General features: G+C 42.1%; 1 protein-coding gene across 1 annotated transcript in view; it reads right to left on the reverse strand.

The window, feature by feature from the left end:
- VNN2 (vanin 2) overlaps positions 1 to 4,180 on the reverse strand; it is a 19,643-nt gene extending 15,463 nt beyond the window's left edge. Inside the window, exons 1-3 of the mRNA XM_016204885.2 lie at positions 3,970 to 4,180; positions 3,198 to 3,429; positions 2,959 to 3,089 (exon numbers count right to left, since the gene is read on the reverse strand). Coding sequence (XP_016060371.1) covers positions 2,959 to 3,089; positions 3,198 to 3,410 — 344 coding nt within the window. The 5' untranslated portion in view covers positions 3,411 to 3,429; positions 3,970 to 4,180. The remainder of the gene's footprint in view (positions 1 to 2,958; positions 3,090 to 3,197; positions 3,430 to 3,969) is intronic.
- Positions 4,181 to 11,621: the final 7,441 nt, after the last annotated feature.

Consider the following 11,621-nt stretch of genomic DNA (forward strand, 5'->3'; position numbering starts at 1 on the left):
TCTTGCCACAAAAAGAAATGATAGTTATATGACATGATAGAGGGATTAACTAGAGCTATGGTGGTAATCATATTGCAATATATAAATGTATCAAATTAACACACTATACACCTTAAACTTACACAGTGTTATATGTCAATTATATCTCAACAAAAAAAGAAATTTCAACTTTAAAAAGTATTTTAGTCACTTCATATATAAACAATAACAAGCGGACATACAGATGGCCAGTAGACATATGAAAAAATGTCCAAATCACTAATCATCAGAGAGATGCAAATTAAAACCATGAGATATCACCTCACACCTGTGAGAATGGCTATAAATCAACAATAAATCAACAAACAACAAATGCTGGCAAGGGTGTGGAGAAAAGGGGAGCCTAATGCACTGTTGATGGGAATGCAGACTGGGGTAGCCACTGTGGGAAACAGTATGGAGGTTCCTCAGAAAATTAAAAATGGACCTTATAACCCAGCAATCCCACTTCTGGGACTATCCGAAGAAACCCAAAACACTAATTCAAAAGACTATATGCGGCTCTATGTTCATAGCAGCATTATTTACAATACCCAAGATCTGGAAACAGCCCAAGTGCCCATCAGTAAATGAGTGGATAAAAAAGCTGTGGGACATTTACACCATGGAATACTATGCAGCTGTAAAAAAGAAGAAACTCTTATCTTTTGGGACAGCAGGAATAGACCTGGAGATTATTATGCTAAGTGAAATAAGCTAGTCAGAGAAAGACAAATGCAATATGATGTTACTTATATGTGGAATCTAATGAGCAAAATAAACTGACAAACAAAATATAAAATAAATTGATGAACAAAATAGAACCAGAGGCATGGATACATGGAACAGACTTACAGAGGTCAGAGGGGAGGGGGAGGGAGGGGCTGGATGAAAGAAGGTGAAGAGATTAGCCCAAGGACATACATGCAGAGCCCATGGACACAGACAATAGTGTGGTGATGGCCAGAGGAGGGGCAGTGGGTACTGGGTGGAGGTGAGTAAGGATGGCAGTGATGTGGGACATCTATAATAGTGTCAACAATAAATTTTTTAAAAAAGAACAGAGAAAAAAAAAAAAGAAATAGAGGCATGTGGAACAGACTGAGGGCTGTCAGAGGGGTGGGGGACTGGATGAAAGAAGGTGAAGAGATTAGCCAAAGAACATATATGTATAACACATGGACACAGACAGCAGTGTGATGAAGGCCAGAGGGAAGGGGGTGGGGGCTGGGTAGAAGTCAGCAAAAGGGGGAAAATGGGGGCATCTGTCGTACTGTCAACAATAAAAACAAAGAGAAAATAAAATTAATTAATTAGTTAAAAAAGAACAATAAACAACAACAAAGTCATAGATACAGAGAAGAAAGTGATGGTTGCCAGATGGGAGGGGGGCTGGTGGTTGGGTGAGAAAGGTGAAGAGACTGAGAAGTACAAATTGGCAGTTACAGAACAGTCACAGGGATGTAAATAGAGCATAAGGAATATAGTCAATAATATTGTAATAACTATGTATGGTGTTAGGTGGGTACTAAACTTATGAGGAGGATCACTTCCAAAGTGATATAAATCTAACCCCTACACTGTACACTGAAACTAATATAATACTGAATGTCAATTGTAATTGAAAAATAAAGAAAAAATTAAAAATAACAATAAGAACCTAAGTGTAACTAAAGCCAATATAAAAACTATTTATGAAAACGAACCTATTTTAAAAGCCACAACTTATTCTTAAACTTGATGAATTCCCCCCCACATCGTATCTATTGCTCTGGCAACTCATAATTCACTCTCCTGCATCGCTGGCCATCTCCTCTCTAGGATCACCCCATTGGCACTCAAATATGCTTTAGTACCTCCCTGTAGTTAATCTCTGTAGAGCAAAGAAAAACCATTTCCTGATAGCCCTTATATAAATGTCAGAATAGCCAGGGGTGCCTAAAACAGTGTGGCAGCCATAATCCTCCAGCAAAAGGATGGCAGAGGAATGTTACATAAACTTCATTTGAGGTAAAAGAACGAGAGTGTGAGAGGGTGACAGAGTGAGAGGGTTTGAGAGCTGAGTAAGAATAAGTGTGACAGAGGGAGAGACCTTTCACTGAAAATTCTGAAGTGTGCAATGTGTCCCTCAATCATCTCCAAGTCTTATTAGGAAGCAGGATTTATATATTAAACATGCGCCCATATCTATTGAATATTTTATATTAGAATATTTCTAGATTACTTTTTCCCAGGGAAATTACCTTTATGAGCCTAGGAACATGCAAAGTTTCAAAGCATAAGGCCTTATGATTCACTAGAAAGGACATAGTGAGGTCTTCCTGCCTGAGAAGCAGATTCCAGTAAAATTGCAACATGATACCTTTAAATAGAGACATTGAAATATTTTCCAAACACAACCTACCCTCCACTTCAGAAATTAATTTACTACTTTTAGCCTGGACGGTGTGGCTCAGTGGTTGAGCATTGACCTAGGACCCAGGAGATCGCAGTTTGATTCCTGGTCAGGGCACATGCCCAGGTTGTGGGCTCGATCCCCAGTTGGGGGTGTGCAGGAGGCAGCCGATCAATGATTCTCTCATCATTGATGTTTCTCTCTCTCTCTCCCTCTCCTTTTCTCTCTCTGAAATCAACAAAAATATATATTTTTAAAAAATTTACTACTTGTATCTATGAGATCTTCTTCCCCTTAGTTACTAGTCCTAGGCATAAATATCCTCCTTACATGTTTTCTCCAAATTGAATGAAGATATTAAATCATAAGTGATTGTTGAATGGTATCTAAGTGCAATTTTTAAATCTAACAAATGCCAAGATAAGTATAACAATAACATACACCACATACATGATAATTCAGGATTTATCATTTTGCTGAGGTGAATGTGTACATTTTAGAGAATTATAGCACTTTTGCACAAACAACTAGGATAGAAACCATACCTGTGGGGGTCTTGACATGGAATCCAGTCCACCTGAGGGTCTGGGATATCCTCCAGATAAGGGAAAATGGTTTCCCTGGTAAATTTCCACCCATAAAGTGCATCTTCTGGAGTCACAATGATATGAGCACCCTGTTCAATACAAGTCAAATCAAAATTATTTCTCCACATGTAACATAGATCTTCCACCAGATCTCATGTCCCTACCAAAGATTATGATTAGTAGAAATAAAAGAATACCTGCTCAGCTGCCTGTTTAATCGCTTTCTCCAGAACATCTATATTCTTGTTCATAAGGAGCAAGGCATCGTCCTGAGAAACAGGTGTTTCTGTTTCCTTTGGCAATATGACAGCGTGTTCGTACACTGCAGCCACAAATGTATCCAGGGCATTGGCATGCAGGACAACCACGGCCAAAACTGCCACAGAGGTTTGAAAGGAGGAAGTGATCATGGCCGAGGTCTAGAGATTTCTGGAAGTGAAAGTAATACTTATGTAGCATTTAAAAAGGGAGGTACATTTATGTGACAAAGGACTGCCAGCTACGGAGTTCTTATTTTATAATCTTATAATATTATACCCAACCACTTTTGAGGGGGAAAATATTGCCATTAAATGAATACAATCAAAAAGTATTACAAAGATTGTACCACCACGTACTACTGATAAAATTTCATGTCAAATTTCAAAAAACAAAATTCAAATGTGGTACAATTACACCCTTAACAGAAAGAAGATAGTAACTAAAGTAACTCTCATGTGAAAAATCATAATACAACATACCTGCTCTCTCTCCTTCACAAGGTTAGCCTGAGAGTCAAAAACACATGAGTGTTCTCTGTGAGATTAGGATGGGATGACAATCATTAACACACATGAGTGACAGTTTAGTAAAGTAATGATCCTGACTGCTTAGTGTGATTTATTTGTTAGGCCCACAGAACAACTCTTTTCTCAGTTAAACAAATCTAGTCAATTTGGGGTCCTGGGGATGAAAGGGGGGACAGAGTACCTGGACACCAAGTCCTGGATCATGCCAAGCAGGACATGACAGATGCACACCAACCACGCAGCAGAGGCCCAACAAAGACAGCAAGGAGCTCAGGAGAGAGAGGAGCAGCTTCGAGCTCTGCCACAGCCTGAAGGACGTCCCGTCCGGCCTCTCTCCCAGGAATGAAATGCCATGAAGGAGCTGAGGACTGGAGTTGGAAATAGCATGTACAGTCATTGGTGGTGGCATGGTGGCATTTCCTCAGGCAGCAAGTATGACACATCAAAACAGGAAGCAAGAAAAACCAGGTTCCTCTTTTCTTTTCAAACTCTTCTCTTGGTAATTGTACACCAAAAAAAAAAAAAAAAAAAAAGAAGAAAGAAAAAAAGAAAGAAAGAAAGAAAGGATGTAGTGGTAAGAAACCATGTTTCTGTCCCTGCCCCACTAGGGGTTTCATGTATCTTCAGAAGATGTTTGAAGGAAATACCTGCTTGAGCAGAAACAGCCTGCACTTTATTTTTTGGTACCAGGCCCCAACCAAGTGAGGTGCTCCTCCAGCTCCGGATACCAGGCCCCACCCAAGTGAGGTGCTCCTCCAGCTCCGGACTTGGGTGGGTGTTCAACTTTTCAGACAGCTAATGCAACTAAAACCAAGAGAAACCCTGAAAGTAATGGCACGTCGGTGGGGCACAGGAAGTTGCCAGTAGCCAACTGTTTTTCACTTGCAGCATCAACAGTTTCATGTGGTTCAAACTACCCTCTGTTCTCTGCTCTCAGAAGCTGAGAGGCTGCAAAAGCCCCTTTGAACTGCTAGCGTGCTCCCAGGTCTTCAAAAGGAAAACAGTAACCAGCTCTCTTGATGATCTCGCTTGCAAATCATTAACGTTAGTTGTGCTCCAACTCTGCCAAAAGTTCATTGCATTCACCAAAAGGAACTTTTAAAAATCGTCTTGGTTGGTGCTACAGGCTGAATGTTTGGGTGCCCCCCCCCCAAACTTGTATGTTGAATCCTAATTCTTAGTGGGATGGCGTTAGGAGGTGGGGCCTTTGTAAGATGTTTATGTCATGAGGGTGGAGCTCTCGAGAATGGGATTCCTGCCCTTACAAAAGAGTCCCGGGTGGAGCTCGATGGCCCCTTCTGCTGCGTGGGAACACAGTGAGAAGACGGCATCTCTGAACTAGAAAGCAGATCCTCACCAGACACTGAATCTGCTGGCACCTTGATCTTGGATCTTCCAGCCTCCAGAACTGTGAGAGATAAATTTCTGTTGTTTATCAGACACCCAGTTTAGCATATTCCATAGCAGCCCAAATGGATTAAGACAGCTGGATTCAAAGATTTTGGCAAAGAATGACTGCCTTACTTTCAGGACAACGGAAATAAATCCCAAACAGCTGGATCAAAGTCACTTGTTCGTTTATGTTGGCATGTGCAGAGACAAGCATTTGAAAGGGTAGGATAAAAAATAAAACAGAAATCTCAGGTATGACAGAGGAACAGATGAAAAGATAGATTAAAAATAGAAAAGTGTCAAGCTGTGGGACATTTATGGTTTCATCAGACATTAGAGGGTGTTGACGAAAGGAAGTTCCAACCTGAAGAAAAGTTCAGAGTTTGAGTCAAAGTTGAGAGCCAGACCTTCGATCAAAATATCAAAGGTTTGAGAAAATGCTCCAAGAAGTAGTTTATTTTATATATTAAAATCAAAAGGCTAGATGGAAGGAAGGTTACATGAATCCCATTGGTGGTAAATGAAAAGGCAGGAGAAGGCAAAGCAGGGAAATCTCTAGGATTGAATGAAAAGTAAAAGGGGAGAGATACCTACTTTTACATTGGTGGGTGCTGGATAGTTAACATTTAACACACAAAGTTAACTGTCAACATTTAACTGTACAGAGGTATGCAGGTAAATTCTTTCGACACCCAGAATCAGTACCAGGTACCACGTGTGTTTATCTCTGGAGGTCTGCAGGAGAGATTATTCTGGCATTCTAAATATATTATCCTAGGTGCACAAAAACAATGGACGGGGCTTGTTCAACATAAAGATTAATGTATCATATAGGCCTTAGGACATAACTTTCTATTATAACCTATTCAGTTAAGAATTTTTATGATCAGAACATCCTGTGTGGTTACTTTAAATGACTGAGTTTGTTAGGCCTGCCGGGTAGCCCCCTGAGCTTGCCAGATCTGCCAGGTAGCCCTGTTTTCATTCATAAGAGCATCACAATAATTCGCCAATTTCACCTTGTTCATTTTCAGTGGGCAAGGACATAAAAAACCCTGTTTGAGGCCTAAGGTAACTACTTATAGGTCTGTCTAGGTGAAGCCTTCCACACTCCTGGATCCTATTTGCTTTCTTCTTTCCAAGGCCCGTGGCTCCTCCAATCCCCCCGCATTGCCTGTTTTGGTTTACTTTCTGGGTGGGCAGCAGCTGGCCAGAGGGTTCTGCTCCCTTGGGCACCAGAAGAGGGAGGATTTGTTTTTTTCCTAGCCTGGCAACTCTGATTTCTAGGGGGGGGGGTTTCAAGCAGTCATAGAGGCCAGGTAACACAAGCCACGAGCAACGTCCAAACGGCCAGGAGAAGTAGCAGAGCAAAAGAAGCCAGACATTTTCTAGCCCTCAAGACCTAGGTTGACTCTTCAGTTCACATTAGATTCTTTTACTGTAATAACAGATCCACTCTAGAGCTTTTCTCCAGGTGGGCATAACTAAATTCTGAATGGTCCTGCACCTAATTACTGATAACTTACATGGCATGAATTTTCCCCCACTTTAGTTATGAGAGTCATGATGGCATCAATTGATGTTTAATGACATGGACCCTGAAGCCAGAATGCCTGGGTTCGAATCACTTCCTAGCTGGGTGAGTATGAGTAGTGATGTGCCCTCTCAGTACCACGGTTTCCCTCATCTGCAAAAAGGTGATAGGTAATACGTGCTGAATAATTTTTGCTGTTACTGCCGCCTCATGCCCACAAGACAGTGGCCCTATTTGAAGGCAATGCCCAGTGCAGCTCTGACCCAGGTCTTTGATTCTCTCTGCTCCTATGCCCACCTGTTCTTGGCTACTAATTTGCTAAAAGAACATCAACCAGGCCATACTCTCTGTTCTCATGTCATTCTCTCTCTTTCCACAAGGTCTTTCATGTTTCCTCCCATCTGTCAATCTGCCCTGAACGGTTTATCCTGACATTATTAAAGTCCATTTCTACCAGCTAATTTTGAATGCTTTCCCTCCAACTGCACCACAGATTCTCCCCCTGATCAATAGGTTTAAACTCCTTAATTCGTGCATCATACAATTTTTTAAAAACACACACACACACAGCATACACACACACACAACTTACCGAGAAACTGTATTATTCATTACCGTTGGGAATGCCGAATGGCACAGCCAGCCATCCTGGAAAACAAGCTTGGTGGTTTCTGATAAAAATTAGTCATGACCCCGCCCCTTCCTGGGTGCAGCAGTAACCAGGGAGGGAGGGCAGAACGCCAGCGCCTCCTACACCTTGTTCCCTGTTCTGGAAGATGACAGGACAGTGCTGGGGGACAGTTCAGAGGCCTCGGCGCAGGAAGAATTTCTGGATGAGCTGTTACTTCAGTTTCTGATAGGCTGCGCCATTAACCAAAGTGACTGTACACAAAGACAGAGAAGAAAAGCCAGAGTCTTGCGCTTTTCTGCTTTCAACACCCAGAATCAGTGATAGGCCACAGCTCTGCCAAAGGGAATTCGTTTCCGTGGAAGATCGATGACCAGCTGACGCGCAGTATCTGTGTGAGGGTGCTCGCTCTTCTGAAGCTGTGTGAAGACAAGCTCCCCAGCAACAAAAACGAAGAAGTTGTGGGCGGGTCTTCCTTTCCTCTGCATTTCCCCCCCCCAATTAATACTACTGCTTCACCTTAAGATATCTTTTTTCTTTCAGAAGATGCAAGGGCATGCATATAATCCAACGCTGCTGCTTCCTACTGCGAGATGACAGCCCCGCTTCCTGGCACATGGCCCTGTCCTCGCACTGCCCGCGTCCCACGTGCAGGCAGGGCCTCGCTCCTAGGAACCGGCTCACTGGCCACCCAGGGACTCTGCTCCACCGCTAAGTAAGTAAGAGGAAGAGAGCCCAGCACTAGTGATAAAACAGAAAACCGCACAGGAAATGAAAAGAGCCCAAAGTTCCCAGTGTACGAAGAAAAGGTACTAACATTATGTTCAAACATTTATCTGCACTGGTTTTAATTCTTTTAAAAGGAAAAAAACTCCGAGTTCATCCAGCGACTGATTTCAGGTTGGCCATTTTCAAAATCTATGACAATGTGACAACTGATTTGGTATTCAAATGTGTCTTGAATGACAAAAACTTAAAAATGACATAATAATGTACCATTTTTTGTATTTGTCATGCTTTTTGTCAACGAGAAACAGACATGGAGTTGTTCACGTTAGTATTGATGGCAAAATGGCACGAAACTGTAAATCAGAAGGTGCACTGAACCCCACACTTTCCTCGACTGTCACCTATAACTCTCAACTACACATAGGCTGGGATTAGAATCGGCTGTGGGTTTTCTGAAAGAAATTAGTACAAATATTTAAGATTTGAAAGTTGTTCTTAATAAGATTGAACAATCAGGCTTTAGTTTCCTTTGTTAATACTTTACATGGTTTTTTTTCTGTCTGAGTATGTTATTTCTGAGTCTTACTTCCTGTGGGTTTATTTCATCAATAGAAGACATATGATATTGATACCAAAGGAAAGATAACTACCAGAGGACTAGTCTTTGGATCATTCCTTTTTCATATGATTGTATATAAACAATCATATGAAATTGGTTTCTTTACTTTCACTTACTAATTGCACTCAATGAAAATTAGTTTGAAAATTTTGTCAGTATTTATTACCCATCTCTTTTGCCAGCAAGGTTTGAGAAGGTACATTTAACATCTTTAAATCCTCACAACTTAATAAATAAGTAAATAGAATATGTCATTAATGTATAAATATTTATTTTCCAAATCAAATTTCCTAAGTAAAATAAATGGGTTATTTGAGGGAAAACCAATCATGCAGAGACATACTATCCAGCAGTTGTATCATTCTCGAGCAGTTATCCCAAAGAATTATAAAGACATGTTCACACAAAAATCTGAACATTAATGTTCACAGTAGTTTTATTTGGAATAAACACAAACTAGAAATAACCCGGATGCCCTTCAGTGAATGATTCAGCAAGCTGTAGACCCATATCATGGAATATTCCTCAGCAATATAAAGAAATGAACTCTGAACTATGTGATTCCACTTATACAACCTTCTTGAAATGAAATTATAGAAATGGAGAACAGACTTAGTGGTTGCCAGAGATTAAGGAGTGAGGGTGAGAGGGAACTGGATGTGGCTATAAAAGGGCAACAAGAAGGATGGGGAATGTTCTGTATCTTGACTCCATCAGTATGTCCTGACTATGATATTGTATTATAGTGTTGCAAGATGTTTCCACTGGGGAAACTGGGTATACATGACCTCTGTATTAATACTTTTTTAAAAAAAATAGTAATATGTTTTGATTGATTTTTAGAGAGAGAGGGAGAGAAAGATCTATCATATGCCCCCTACTGGGGATCAGACCTTACCCCCAGCATGTGCCCCAAGGGGGAATCCAACCAGGCACCGTTTGGTACATGGGAAAATGCTCAACCAACTAAGCCACACCGGCCAGGGCTGTGTATTAAATCTTACAGCTGCATGTGAATCAACAATTATCCCCAAATTTATAAAGTTTAATTAAAAAATCAAAGTGTGATTTATTTGCCCTATTTTTCCTTTGATTAATTTGTATATCATACATGTACAGGTTGCAATATGATCTTAACATAAAAGATACATTTTATTATCATATTCTACACTCAGCTACATAAAATACTGTCCTTTTATAAAAGGATTCTTTTAAGCTGGGTACCTTTGTTACATTTAGGAGAATATAAATATATAAAAATATAAATGCACACACGGATTTCCTTTGATAGTTTTATCCTGCCTTTTGGTTGCACTGCTCCAAGTTCCGCTATACTTTTTCTCGTATTTTAAACTTTTTTTGTCATTTATTTTAATACTACTTGCAAAATCATAAAACGAGGAAGGGACAAGGTTAGTTTCATACAACGTGTCTTTAAATACGTTGTATCCCGGGTGACATGTATTGACAGCAGTCTGTTGGGAATGGAAATAAAAAGTTCTCTCACCAGAAAGCTTGGAATCTTTGTGGTGACTCTGAACTCTCAACAGTCAACAGCGCTGGTAACGGTAACCGCGGTGGGTGCTGAGTGACACCCGCACGCCGGGCGGGGAAAGCGGGAGCCCGGCAGCCAGAGCCCCGCTGGGAGCTGCCGCCAGATTCCCAGGAGCGATAGCGGCCCCGCGTGGCAGCGCCGGGAACCGCAGGCGCTCAACTTAACCTTGCCCGCTGGACCTGGACCTAGGAGCGGCAACCGCGCAAACGCCCCAGCTCCGCGAAGAAAAACGTTGAAGCGGGGCCAGGGCGATCGAGGCGTGGACCTGCTCTGCACCCTAGACGAATGCAGCGGGTCGGGGGTCACACTCCCTCCTGGTGTCGCTTTGGGAAACGGCGGATGGGTGGCCCTCCCCCTCCCCCATCGTGCTCCCCAGGCACTGAACCACCCTCTGGAGGGAGGTCTCTTGGAGATAGGACCTGGGAGCAGAGGGAGAATGAAGAGTTCACAGAATTCATGAATATTCGATTTTGGCAATGAATGCCAACCAGTATTCCAGACCTGTGTACTTCAAGATGCTCTCCATTCCCCCAACCTTGGTTTTGTCACCCTTTACATAAAATTTTTGGTGTTGGTGGTGTGAAAGAGCACCACATTGTGGTTTAATTTGCTCCTTCGGGATCTGTTTTGCTCCTGTTCTTCTCCATCTCACTAAGAGGTACCGCCATCCACCCATACCTACCCTCATGCCAAACTGCAAGTCATCCTAAATTCCTCCTCCCTTCTCCCCCCACATCAGCAGGTCCTGTTGGTTCCACTTTCAAACACACCCTTTCCTCTGCATCTCCACCACCACATCCCTGATCCAAACCATTAACATCTCTCTCAGAGCTTCCCAAGATATCTCCCCCACCCTGCTAAATCGCATCCCACTCACATCCACAGGCCCGCACAATAACCTTCCAGAAACAGGAATCAAATTCTGGCATCCCCACCTAAAAGCTGGCCCCTCCACACTTCCACAACCTCCTCTCTTTACTGGAGCTCCAGATGTGCAGGCCATGGTCCCATCTTTGACCACCCCAAGCCCCTTTGCACATGCTGTGCTCTGCTTCGCCCTCAGAATGGCTGCCTCATTCTCACCCTTCAGATCTCAGTTCAAAAGTCCCACCTTCATGGAGAGGCCTTGTCTCAATTAGGACTCCACACCTAATCAGCCCCAGCCAGTTCCTTTCTCAAATCACCTTGTTGTTATAGAGACTCTGGTATTTATCTATTGTTCATCCCATCCCCTGAAATATAAGTTAGATAAAGGCAGAGATTGTGCTTATCTTGATCACAGTGAAATTGCTGGCGCCTGTCACAGGGTCGGTTCAGAAAAGGCATTCAATGAATATTTTTGTGTAGCCAAATAGATAAAGCCACTCCTTCTATTA

The sequence above is a fragment of the Miniopterus natalensis genome, chromosome 5, assembly GCF_054644295.1.
Source record: "Miniopterus natalensis isolate mMinNat1 chromosome 5, mMinNat1.hap1, whole genome shotgun sequence".
NCBI classification, from domain to species: domain Eukaryota; kingdom Metazoa; phylum Chordata; class Mammalia; order Chiroptera; family Miniopteridae; genus Miniopterus; species Miniopterus natalensis.